Raw genomic sequence first — 14,043 nt, 5'->3', positions numbered from 1 at the left:
GCGAGGACGTTTCCTTGAAGGAGCAAAACGCTCCATTTCGGTTACAAAATAAAGTCCTTGCTTGAGGTAACCAAAATAGCGGGCCTTTGCAGACATTTCATCATCTGAATCCGAGTCATCTTCTCCTTCATCTTCATCACCGGGCCTGCTCTCTGAGCGCAATCTCTTTGGAGCAAACTTTACCTCGCACTGCAAAGAAAGCAATTCTTACTAAACAGCACAATGTATCACACTTACAAGTCTGTCAGGCTTCAGCACCCAAAGAGGCAATAAGCTGCCACAAAGCTGCTGGAAGCAAAGAGAAGCAAACAAACAAGCAAACAAACAAACAATCACTAGAAAATGATTTCCCTCTCAAGCAACCAGGTTATTTCACTGGATGGGGCATTAGCATAACTCTCACTCCATAAAGATATGGTACATCCCAATAGATTAGAATATGCTCAATAAGGGTATTTCTTAGGCAGAGGGGAAGCAGAAGAGGCATTTGAATTCTGCACATGCTTTTTTTTTTTTTTTTGGTAACACATAAAATGCTGATATTAAATTGGGGAGAAGGAAATGACATGTCACTATGCAGCATACTCCTGCATTAGTAATTGTGCCTACTGAATATTAAAAATTATTCTTAAAGGGTTTATCTCCAGTTCTGCATGTGACTGTGGCTATTAACTATCTTACTTCTGAAGAAAGAAAAAAGTTAAAATAATTAGAACTCCCCAGCACTGCATTGTAAACATGCCTATACACAAAGGTGTGAAAGTATATCTACACATATGGAGAGCACTAAAAATAATTAACTAACATCTGGTTAAACCTAAAGCTCAAAGAAAACAGATTTGCACTAATACAGGTAGTCCTCAACTTACAACAGTTCATTTTGTGAATGTTTGAAGTTACAATATTACTGAAGTGACTTATGACCATCTTTCACAATTATAACCACTGCAGCATCTCTGTGGTCATGTGATTAAAATTTGGATGCTTGGCAACTCATATTTATGACCGTTGCTGAGTCCCAAGGTCATGTGATCACCTTTTGCGACTTTTTGACAAGCAAAGTCAATGAGGAAGCCAGATTCACTTAACAACTGTGTTATTAACAACTACAGTGATTATTAAACAATGGTGACAAGAAAGGTCATAAAATGGGGCAAAACTCACTTAACAACTGTCTTACTTAGCAACAGAAATTTTGGGCTCAATTGTGGTTGCAAATTGAGGACTACCTGTAATGACCCAAATGACCTGAAAAATAATATATAAAGAATTTGGAGATAACAGGAAGCAGGAGCCAGAGAAGGATGAAACAAGGCAAAATACCACAGGAAAGAAGAAAGTTAAATTAGGAAAGAGAAGGCTAACAATATAATACTCTATATATCTACTCAGAAGTAAACCATAATGAACTCAAAATATCTTAGTCACAGATGGCTAAATATAAGCCATAGCCTAAAGATCCACTGGATTATATGCAAACAATGAAATAAAAGCAGGATGAATACAATGAAAACTTCATTTGCATTATTTCACAACAGAAAATAAAATAAAAAAAAAACCCAACAGTGATAACATCTAAAGAGATAGTATAAAGCTGACAACTGACAAAAAGAGAAAAAGTAATATTGTCAACACACAAAGAAGCAGAAGACATTGAAATAAAAGAATAAAAAAGGAACCAAAAAAACCCCAATCTGTCTTTAAAAGACTAGGCCTCAAAGTACATGCAAACAGCCATGAGGAGCTTGCACAAAGAGAAGTGAAAGGTTCCAAAGAAGATTTATCAGAGTTATAGATAAGACTACTTGAATATAGGAAGCATAGAAATGATGACATTTAATCAAAAGGGAAGTCTAACAGAGAGACCACCACAAGAATGAAGATAAAGAGTTTAGCATTTAAACACAGTTTCATTTACCACCTATTTAGACAGGTTTTATCATAAAGTTGTAAGTATGATAAATGTCTCATTATATGGGTGCTTATTATTGGTACCTGTGTATGCAAGTATATTTCCTTAGGATTATTTAAAGAAAACATGATAATTTTATGGCCAGAGCTTGCAAGATGTATCCGTTTTTTTCCAAAATGGAAATTATTTCTTTAATGAAGGATACCACTGCTCATTAAAAAAATAAATCTTAAAAATATTCATGATTAATAAAGACAGTAAAACACTGTTGACTTTAGATTTAACCTCCCTATTAAGAAATGAGCATGATTGCATTTCTGCACATTCTTAAGTATTACAGAAATGATTTCCTTCCTTTACCTGAGTTTTAGTTTTCATTTTCTCTCTAAAAAGTGCCAAATGATCCATGACATTTGAAGACTAATCCATTGTGTTCACAAACAGGTAAAACAATTCAACCAAAAACAAATTAGAATAGAATAGAATAGAATAGAATAGAATAGAATAGAATAGAATAGAATAGAATAGAATAGAATAGAACAGAACAGAACAGAACAGAACAGAACAGAACAGAACAGAATAGAATTTTTTATTGGCCAAGTGTGATTAAACACACAAGGAATTTGTCTTGGTGCATATACTCTCAGTGTACATAAAAGAAAAGATACGTTCATCAAGAATCATAAGGTACAACACTTAATGTTAAATTAGCTACTTTACTTAGGAGCTGGAGAAGATATAGCCCCAGAAAACAAAGTCCCAGATTTATTTGGTACAATCTATATACTACCTTAAACTTCCAAATCTGGCTTTCTTTGACTGTTAGTTACATTTAGCACAAGTTCTAAAATTACATCTAACTCTGGCACATAAAAGCTATGCTTTTTTCATACCTGTTTTCTACTAAACATAGAATGTGTTCAACTAAGATAATGTTTTGACCAATAGATATTCAAAAATGGAAATAACTGTTTCTTCATCTCAACTATTCTAGGATTAGTTATCGGAACACCTAACAATTCCTAATTTGAGTATTGCAAGGGAAGTGCATCTGAAAGATGCAAATTTCCTTTTAATATCATTTTCTTTTCTATCTGCTTTACTTTTTCCTCTTGCTTGATGAAGCATTCTACAACACTTAAAAGCCTGCATGTTACTGAGTTATTTATTAATTGATCTAATTAAGATATTACCAAAATACAAAATGAATATTGTAATGAAAACTTGTCACATTAAACCTCAAAATTGTATGCTATCATTTCATCCTGCAAGCACACACAAAAAAGATTTAAAGCTTTTACTTTCATCTTCAATGTTAACAACAACCACCACCATCTTTATTGTCATTGTACATATATACAACGAAATTGATTTAGCCTCTATTGGTGCAATCCATAACAAAGTACGAAACAACATGAATAATATAGAAAATGGTCCTTATACAAGTAATTAGGGAGAAACCAGTCATATGTTTCCATGTATGCATGGAGTGATTGTAGTTGTATTTAGGAGTCTGACAGCCCATGGATAAAAGCTGTTTTTAAACCTATACTTCTGGCTATACTTCTGTGTCTTGCATCTTTGCAATGCAAAATTATAACACTGGCTTATCTCAAATGAACCGCAGTTAACATTAACTATGTCTTAGGGCATGGCCATTATGCTCAAGCATGGAAGAACATTTTAATCTCCTACTGCTGGGCATGAGAGAACAAGGGACTATGCACATCAGAGATTCACTATATGCAGAAGGAACTCTAGGATCTTTTTGGCAGGGCAACAGCTCTTCTCCCAAATATATTCTGTTTTATTCTAATACAGGAAATCCTGTTTTAAATTTTGTTTTAAATGACATAAGAATATTTTTGCAAGGTGATATTATCATACATGAACAATTAATACCCTTCTTTGATTTTGCAAATTCTTCCTACCTCCAAACATAGAAATCCTCCTTCATGAGCTGAGGTGACCTGAGGTGCGCTTTCAAACCATTCACAGGATTTCCCCAACAGATTTTTCAAGTTCTTCACTGATGACACTGTCAGAGCACCTGAACAGCGAGCCAAAATGACAGAATTCTCCCCCCACCAGTTTATATCTATCAATGGATAAAAGGATTCTTTGTCTGGGGGTGACAGAAGATAGAGAGAGAAAAAAACCTTTAACTTTTCAAGCATTTGAACAAAGCAACTTCAGTTACAATAAATTACTTCAGAGCATCATTTGAATAGCCAAATATCAACAAAGCACAGAGACCAACTTCTCCCTATTCTAATGGAAGTATTTAAATTAAGCCTTGCATTAAATGTATTATCCATAAATAAGAAATTTTCCATTAGTAACTTCCTTAAATAAAGAATGTTCTCCAGTCCAACAATACTGGACAATTTTCATTCAGGTTCTACCCTTCCCCTTTTAGAGAAGATTGTAAAGAAAGTGGTAGAAGCTATATATGTAGCTACATGGACGTTTGAGGAAGCTGATTATCTGGGCCTTTTCTAGTTCAGATTTAAGCCAGGTATAGCATTACTTATACTCTCAAGTATAAGGCCTCAAGACAGCAGTAATCCATCTGTCTTTGTCCTCCTAGATCTCTCAGCAGCCTTCAAAACCATCAATAGGCATCAAGGCAGGGAGAGGGAAAACTGTGCTTTAGTGGTTCTCTTCCTTTCTCCAGGGCTGGTTTCAATTGGCATTGGTGGGGTGGGGGTGGGGAGGTCAAGCTCTAGGGCCCTCTTATGAGAGGTACCTCAGGGCTCAAATCACTCCCCACTTCTATTGAATATCTACATAAAACTGCTGGGTGAGGTCATTGCATTTTTAATTCTTTTTTCATATCTTGCTAGCTATCCAGAGTTACCGTATTTTTCGGAGTATAACACACTTCCCCCCCCTTAAAATAGGTGAAAATTTAGGTGCGTCTCATAGACCGAATGCAGGCGTTTTTGGCCTCCCAAACCCTCGCTGTGTTGCGTTTTTGCCCTCCCAGGCCCCCAGAAGCACTCTGCAGTGGTCTGCACAGCCCATTTTCACCAAATGGGCTCTCAAGCCCTCCACACATCGCATTTTCGCCCTCCCCTGCTCCCAGAAGCACTCTACAGGCCAAAAATGATTGCGTTTTTGGCAAAAATGGGCCGGACGGAGCATTGCTGAATGCTTCTGGGGGCCTGGTAGGGTGAAAATCCGACACACGGAGGCCAAAAACTATTTTTTTATTGTTTTCCTCCTGTAAATTTAGGTGTGTCTTATACTCCGGTGCATCTTATAGTCTGAAAAATACGGTATATATTTCCATATCTATGAATAGATACATTTGTACAAATGGATACAGTATACATTTGCTGAATAATATATGTTAAAGAATTCTTTTAAAAGAATGCAGCTAAGTATTAGGGAACATCTATTCATATAAAGCAGAATAGAATTTTTTAAACTGTTCAGAAACATGGTCATTCTGTCCCTCAGAGTAACAATGAGACACATATTTTTCAGAAATGGCAAATGGAATCCAGCTGAAACTGTAATTACTTCTGACAACCTGAAATAATGAGAGATAGTTTCATCTATGCTCTTTTTCGGACATTTATGAAAATGCACAGTTACATTATTTCACATTGTTCCTTTTAAAATATTTAGGAAAATTGCCTAGTTTTCTTTTGCTTAGGTGTAATATTTAAGACAAATGTATTTCTTAGTTCAGGCGCACACAATAAAAAGGAAGTATGATTTATTAGAGCTGGACATAAATCCCAGAGAACTCTTTAAAAAGGACTGCAGTAATACTGCACCATTTTTACCCACATCTCACTTCCTCCAACTCTCTAACACTGCAACAAAACAATTTGAAAACTATCAGAAGCGCAATTTAATGGCAAATATTGGCAATAAAATATCTGCAGCCATTCCTGTGATTTAAAATATGTTTATCTGGAAACAAATGAAGAAAGAAGGGATTATCAAAATGGAAAAGAATGTAAGAAGATCCATTCCGAATCAGATGAAAAAGTTTATCTACTTCAGCATCCTTGTTTATGCAGTGCTATGCTTGGGAGAAGCTCACAAAACAAATATGAAGAAACAGATTTTGCCCATTGCGGGTCCCTAGCAAGTGTGCTCAGAAACATGCTCTCCCTGAATATGGTAATACATAACAGCTACTACAGCTCAAAAGCGTGCATGTAGAAAGTAATCATAACATGTATAATTTAAATCACTTGGGAAAACAACATTATATGCCACTGTTTATATTTTGTAAATAGATTCATTAAAGGCATCGGTTTAAGAAAATAGCAATAGCACTTAAACTTATATACCATTTCACAGTGCTTTACAGCCCTTTCTAAACTGTTTACAAAGTCAGCCTATTGCCCCCAACAATCTGGTACTCATTTTACCAACCTTGGAAGGATGGAAAGCTGAGTCAACCTTGAGCCTGGTGAGACTCGAACTGTCAAACTGCAGGCAGCCAGCAGTAGTAACCTGCAATACTGCATTTTAACCACTGCGCCAGGGATGGGTTCTACTTACCTTTACTACCGGTTCGCAGTGGGGCCGCACGCGTGCATTTGCTTTGCTCACGCACATGCTCTTCTGCGCATGCGCAGAAGCGTTCTGATGACGTCGGGGTCGATGGGCGGAGCCTCCCGCCGGTTTTACTACCGGTTCTATAGAACCGGTGCGAATCGGGAGCAACCCACCACTGTACTGCGCCACTGTAGCTCTTTGTCAAATACAATATTAAGATTTGAACACCAACCTTTAATTTTCTTCCGCTTTTCCAGAGAGAGTTTCCATTCCAGTTTGATTTCATCATATCCTGGCTAAAATGACAAGAATAAAGGTTTTTCTTTCTAATTAAGTATTTAGGGTATCTCTCTCTTTAAAGAGTATTTCCTTGTACTAAAGTAATTCTTAGGGGGAAGAAAGAAAAGTAAATATTACATCACTATTACATGATGAAATGAAAGAATCTCAAAAACAATACATGACTGGATAAGATGGGAAAAGCCCCTATTGTAGACACATTTCAAAAATTATATTAAACCCAGGCCTTTCTTTAATCATGATTAATTGAAGACACTTGAATCTCAGTGACTGATGACCTCTTTCATCAAAGGTTGGTTAATTTTACACTTACTCTAATTCTTTATCTCTTCATCTACAGACAAGGCAGGCAGACTATAGTGTCCTTCAGCTTCATTAAAAACAGGATGTTGAAAGCACCAATTTTGAATAGATAAAGCTGACTGGTAGCCATAGTATTTCTTCATTCTCTTTTCCAAGCCTTGCTTGAAAATTATTGCATACCTTTCAAACAGTTATCTAAACCTGGTTTACTTAAAACTTATTTTCTTTATTCTGCAAGGGTTTGCAACATGCCATGTCTTTGCTTCAGCACTGGGACTGCAAATAAGGATTTGCAAATATTAAGATTTGATTCTATAAAGAATGTACTATTATCCCTTCAAATAGAGCATTAAGCTCAGAAACTGCCAATGACTGCAGTGCTAAATCTGCAGAATTGTATGGATACATTATCCCTTCATAGATTTTTCTGTTAAGCTAAAGTAGGATAACTCCAGAAATCTGTGACTCCTGAAATAATAGTACAGGTCTTCTTTTAAATACAGGAGAGAACATGCAAATTTATAGGCAATGATAGACTAACCCTAATCCCTAACCATAGCAGCTGACTATACGATGACGAAACCCAACTTCTATTGATTCCTTCATTGAAAATTGGTGCTTAAAAATTTGTGACCCCTTTTGAATATTCAGTATTTCTGTATAAATATGACATAAAACACACTCTGTTCTCGACAAAGTCCTAAAACTAGATAAAGAGAACCCAATTAATAAATGAGTCAAAAACATTATACTTGTTCGTTTAGTCATTTATTCAGGTAAATGATTTATTGTTCAATAAATGAACAAGTATAATTTTAGTCCTCACTTAATGACTACTCGTTCAGCAAACATTCAAAGTTACAATGGCACTGGAGCAAGGAGACTTATGACTGATTCTCATAGTTTCAGCTGTCAAAGTGTTCCCACTGTCATGTGATCATCATTTGTGCCCTTGGTAATTGGCTCACAATTGCAGTGGCTACAGTGTCCCCCAGTCATGTGATCATCATTTGTAACCTTCATTGCTAGCTTCTGACAAGCTAAGTCAATAGGGAAGCTGGTGGGTGATCACATGACATCACATTTAATACAAGCAATCCTTGACTTATAACAATTAATTTAGTGACCGTTCACATTACAACAGCACTGAAAAAAGCGATTTATGACCAACCACTGGTCAGGTTCCTAGGGTCTAATAAGCCCAAAATATCTGGAAGAACACTTGGTCATCTATTTCTCCTAAACGTAAGCAAATCCTACCAAATTCAAAGGGACTTAAAGTAGCCAAGCCCAATTACTTTATTAAAGCTCTTTATGTTTCTGTATATATATTAGCTCTAATGAGCCTTTTTTTCCAATATTGAACTTATAAAGTAATTTTGAAAGGTCATTTCATTTTAGCTATCTCCTTCCCACCCCAAACCTCCCTTCCCTCCAAGAAGAAGAAATCCCATACAAGTCACAGGGTCTGGCCACATACCTGGTCACTTTGTTCCCATTCTCTTAGTTGTTTCAGAGAAGGAATGCTCCATATGGTCAGTCTTCCAGAAAAATGTATAACTGCTAGGCGAGTGTTGTCTGGAGAAAATCTCATTTTGAAGACGCCATCCTATCACCATGATTTTAGTGAATGATGGAAACAGAAAGAAGAACATTAGAAGAAACATTAACCTCACAATTCACATTTTCTGCCACTTCCAAAGTAGATATATTTCTCATTCAAGAGATTCCAGAGTATAAGATCTGAAATGGTTCTTCATGAGAGGAGTATGTCAATAGCAACATACTTTCGAGCATGTCTATTGGAAAGCAAGAAATACTGAGTTCAGGGTACCATATTTCCATAGAAAGGCCAAGTAAAATGAAGTAAAAACTTCCAAGTACCATTAAAGGCCATTATTCTGAAGACACCCCATGTATAACTTTTGTCAGATTCAAATGTTCAACCTTGAAGCTGGATATGACTTCTGGTTCATAAACTGCAGGACAATGAATAGGTTCCACTAAATCTGCACAAGTTTGAAACAGTATTTAGAGTTTCCCTTACACTCAAGGACCCCAAAATGATTAATTTCAACTTTATTTAATGAAGTCACTTTTATCACCATTATATTGTTTTTGAACAGCCAGATGGCAATCCTAACCAAGAATATATCCGACAATGTATAGCTAGTCCTCAACTTAAAACAGTTCATTTAGTGATCATTCAAAGTTACGGCGACACTGAAAAAAGTGACTTACTGTATGACCATTTTTCACTTTCGACCATAGCAGCATCTCCATAGTCCTGTGAACTTTGCAACTGACTCATATTTATGATGGTTCAAGAGTCTTGGGGTCATGTGATCATGTAATAAGCAAAGTCAATGGGGAAGCCAGATTCACTTAACCATATTACTTACTTAACTACTACAGTGTTTCATGTAATAACTGTGCCAAGGTCATAAAATCAAAAGCCTTGATAGTACAGTGGTCTAAGCACCCTGTTATTAACACAGCTGCCTGCAATTACTGCTGGTTCGAATCTCTCCAAGGCTCAAGGTTGACTCAGCCTTCCATCCTTTCTAAGGTAGGTGAAATGAGGACCCAGTCTGTGGGGGCAATAAGCTGACTTTGTATAAATATACAAAAGTATGAAGGCTATTGCTTAACGCATTGTAAGCCGCCCTGAGTCTCCGGAGAAGGGCGGCATATAAATCAAATTTTTTAAAAAAAATGGGGAAAAATTCAGTTAACAACTGTCTCGCTCAGCAACAGAAATTTTGGTGAATTGTAGTCATACGTTGAGGACTAACTGGACCTTCCTTAAAAACACAGGAAACTTAATAATCAACAACTCTTGTATATTCTCCATTACCTTTTCCCTTCCTTGCCTGTTGTAAGATGAAAGATGAAAGATCTTGAACAATGAACTTTTCTTCACCTGTTAAAAACAAACTTGTATTAAATTCACTTTCTTTCTGTCAGAAGCTAAGAGCAAAAGGAATCAAGTTGAAATAAAATATACATAAAATATATATGTAGACTTCTGAAGGTTCCTATAAAATATACATTATAGTAGTAGGAATTCCGAGCATTCATACTGTAACCTTGCCTAGAATATTCTAGACTCAGTCAATAACTAGAAAAGAATATGAATTGACTTCTTACTGTGCTGTTTTTGCAATACATATAGGAAACTTAATGCTCTCAAGATATTTAGGTCTACCATTTCCCCAATCTTTCTGTCAACTATAATGGCTCACCCTAATGGATGTAAAATCCAAAAGAATGGAAAAAATAAGACACCTAATATTAACTGTACATTAACAGCGGGTTCCAAATGGCTATTTCCAATACATATCACAATGACACATTTGACACATTTAGCACTTTAATGTAACCAGATTTAATCCTTTACTTATTTTTGTAAAGCCAATTAACAGAATTATCCCTAATTGTAATTGTAGCAAGTCTGCATAGTAAGAGCTGTTTCCCCAAAAAACCATCCAATTTTATTATTTTAAAACTTGCTAACAGTTACAAGCACCCCAAAACCTAGGGTATTTTTCCCAAGATTTGGTGAAAAAGGCCACTTACATAGTTCAATAATAAATCATTCAATAATACAGAAGGCAGCAGAATTTAATGGGGCCTGAGTTGGCAATGACGGACAGAAAGTGAATTTGGTGATATGGTGGGAAATTCAACAGTACCCAGAGCTTGAATTTGCATATCAAGTAAAGCCAATTACACAGTAAATAATGATCTTGGATCTTAATTCAATAAATGTAGATGTAAATGTAGATCATGACTGAAAATGTTCCCCATTTCTTCTCTAAAATGTAATTGTCAATGTAAATATACTTAGATGATGATCACTTCTTACTGCTGTCTTCTCCCTCTGAGTACCCAACTATAGCAATGTCTACCTAAAATTTAAGGGTATGAATAATTATATAGTCACGACCTCTGAATAATTACTTAACAAAGTGAGATATTGGCTCCACAGGGAGCACTACACATTTATTATGGTTTACATAATCTCAAATGCAGGATCTGCCTTCTGTTAATGAATTTTGGGAATTTTACTCCAATGCTTTTGATGGGAGATCAAATGACAGAAAATAAATGTAAATAGTCCAAATACACTTTATTTATACTTACTATCCCAACATCGTCTTCATAACTAGTAACCTGCTTATAATAGGGTGCTCCAGAAAGAACTCTCCATATCGACAAACCACAACTACTTGCTTTAGACATCCCAGCTCCATCATCATCCATTTCATAGCCACCAATAATCAAGACTCTATCACAAGAAGATGACACACAATTTAGTTTGGCATTCTCCAGTTCCTCAAGTTTGTGCCGTGGCAAAGAAAAAAAAAAGCATTTTCAACTGTCATAATTTAATAATTACCGATTTACTGATTTCAGCTTTTAAAACCATTATTTATATCATTCTGAGGCATAACAAATCCCAAATCCCAATTTCTATTTAAAACTATTACTTAGAAAGAGAGAAAGAAAATCAAGAACTATGCCTCCCTGAATTCAGCTTTATTTGCCACTAAATGTATGAGATTGTAAAGTAATTAATCTAGCAAGCTAATTTCCAAAGTAATTACGTGTTTCAATTTTTCAGAACTTGTAAATTAAAAATATGTAGTGAGGAGATATGGCATCATTTACCCAAATAAAGCAATGAAAAAGAGTTTTACACTTTTGTTTTTTTTTGCAAGTAGTAAAATATTACCACCTAGTGGTAGATGAACAGACAACATGTTCTGTCATGAATAACGCTTTTAACTATAATTTACTTCACACATTCATTGGCTAGTTATCAAGTACAGAGTAATAAAACTTATCAAATTCATCCCTGCAGGAAAAAAAAATGTCTATTTAAATTCTTTAGTAATTTTCTAGTAATTCTTCAACAGCCAAGAGATTTTATTCAATTCTGCTTTTAGATTTGCTGGCAATGAATTTTTTTTTTTTCCTGCAGTAAAAAAAAGAGATCTACTCATCAATTCAATAGGAATTTGTGGTCTACTATCTCTGCAATGTTAGAAATGGCAATATTCCATCTTCTTAATGCTTAACTACATTGGCAGCTTGTTTTACAGTATCATCTGACCTAAAGATTTCTGTTTCAGGTCTATGCTGTTGGTTGACTTATTCAAATTTTACATTCGGTGGTAACAAAAGGGAAAAAAATGTTATAACTGCTTCTACAAATATTATATGGGAGAATGTATCTGAGTTTCTTATTACTTTCTTCTGCATCCTATCAGGCCTAGCGGGCTTCAGAAGTAATACTGAGATGTTACCTCGCTTTCAGTAATCTCAGGGATGGATTATTTTGCTAATCCATACACAACAACTTTGAAGGGGACTAATTTCCCATACATCAAAAGGCTTAAAAGTGGAGTTTTTAATTACATACTTAAAGAAAGCCTTACATTTGATGCACTTTGATTTGAGAAAACTGATTTTATTCATAATTTAAGCATGTATTCATTTATTTTTAGCCAGCTTTTATTGTTTTTATAAATAATTTGAGGCAACAAACATACTAATTCCTTCCTTCTCTCATTTTCCCCACACCAACAACTCTAGAGTTGGGCTGAGGGAATGTGACTGACCCAAAGTCGCCCAGCTGACGTTCATGCTAGCAGGACTAGAACTCACTGCCTCCTGCTTTCTAAACCAGTTCCTTACTTCATAAAGTATTTGAAACATAATGACAGCAAAGAAAGCTACTAGATTAAGTTATACCCAAAACATTTTATGAACTAAAAAGAGCACTGCAGCACAAGTTTAAAATTTTAAACAATTCTTCACTGACAAAGAGCTGACAAAACGGAAAACAGAAGCAACAATTTAAGAGAGATGGCATCAAAGAAAAATTTCACTGCTCGCTAATTCAGAAATGATCTCAACTCAGACATGCATGCAATTGTAATTGAAAGAAAGCTCACGGGAAGGAGATCAACCACAGAAATATTTGAATTACATCGTTAATGAGTTAAGAGTTATCAGGGAGCAGGGGGAGAAAATGTGCAATGTAACAAATATAATAGTTCTCCCTTATGAGAAGAAGCAAGGAAATTAAGCATAATACCCTGGGAAACTATATAAGCCATGCACTGAAGTAGTAATCAGGAATATTTGTGCAAGATAAACCATAAGTTATAAAATAGCTGAAGAGAACCAGTTTTGTGTAGTGATAAAGGTGCTGGGTTAGAAACCAGGAGATGATGAGTTCTAATCCTGCCTTAGGTATGAAAGCCGACTGGGTGACTTTGGGCCAGTCACTCTCTCTCTCAGTCCACCTCACCTCACCGGGTTTTTGTTATGGGGAAGATAGGAGGCAGGACGATTAGGCATGTTTGCCAGTGTGAGTTGACCAAAAACATATAAAAGGCAAAATAAAAATGGAGGTGAGGAGGAAGAGGAAGAGGAGGAGGAGAAGAAAGAGAATAGAGTTGAGCAAAACATTCCAAAGGATATCTTGCAAAGCATGCTGATGCAAGAGAAAGCAGTCCTCCTTAAGCAACAAGATCAATAGACTTGAATTGACTATGTCAAAGGTTTTCCTCATGGGTACTGCTCTGGGAATGCCAGCTATGCATGTTCAGACAATTTCTTGAAAGAAACTGCTTTCAACCTTCCAGAGGGTATATTAGTAGTCCTCACTTAGTTATCATAATTGGAGCCAAAAACTTAATCGTTAAGCACTCTAATTGCTAAATGAAATATCACATGAGGATGATCAACAATGTAACTTCCAGTTGGTTGTTAAATGAGTCACTGAGGGCCATTAAGTGAGATATCACATGACTGTGAATTGTGATTTTATTGCCCCCATCTCCATTGACCCTGCTTATCAGAAGTCAATTATGAAGCATGCAAATGGTGATTATGTGACTGTGGTAAGATTGCAAAGGTTAGAAATGCAAAGACCAGCCACTTCTTACTTCTTCAGCACTATCATTAGCTTCAAACGGTTACTAAACAGG

General features: G+C 35.8%; 1 protein-coding gene across 2 annotated transcripts in view; it reads right to left on the bottom strand.

Moving 5' to 3' along the window:
- Positions 1 to 14,043, bottom strand: part of NBAS (NBAS subunit of NRZ tethering complex) — a 152,099-nt gene that overhangs the window by 123,662 nt on the left and 14,394 nt on the right. For both annotated transcript variants that reach the window (XM_034432128.3, XM_087882370.1), the window contains exons 10-15: positions 11,186 to 11,330; positions 9,897 to 9,962; positions 8,520 to 8,648; positions 6,669 to 6,732; positions 3,844 to 4,037; positions 1 to 189 (exon numbers count right to left, since the gene is read on the bottom strand). The exon at positions 1 to 189 is cut by the window's left edge and continues 69 nt beyond it. In XM_034432128.3, coding sequence (XP_034288019.2) covers positions 1 to 189; positions 3,844 to 4,037; positions 6,669 to 6,732; positions 8,520 to 8,648; positions 9,897 to 9,962; positions 11,186 to 11,330 — 787 coding nt within the window. The remainder of the gene's footprint in view (positions 190 to 3,843; positions 4,038 to 6,668; positions 6,733 to 8,519; positions 8,649 to 9,896; positions 9,963 to 11,185; positions 11,331 to 14,043) is intronic.

The sequence above is a fragment of the Pantherophis guttatus genome, chromosome 1 (genome assembly GCF_059756535.1).
Source record: "Pantherophis guttatus breed Tessera chromosome 1, ASM5975653v1, whole genome shotgun sequence".
NCBI classification, from domain to species: domain Eukaryota; kingdom Metazoa; phylum Chordata; class Lepidosauria; order Squamata; family Colubridae; genus Pantherophis; species Pantherophis guttatus.
The sequence above is the reverse complement of the archived record's forward strand: the minus strand, read 5'-3'. Positions and strand labels throughout refer to the sequence as shown.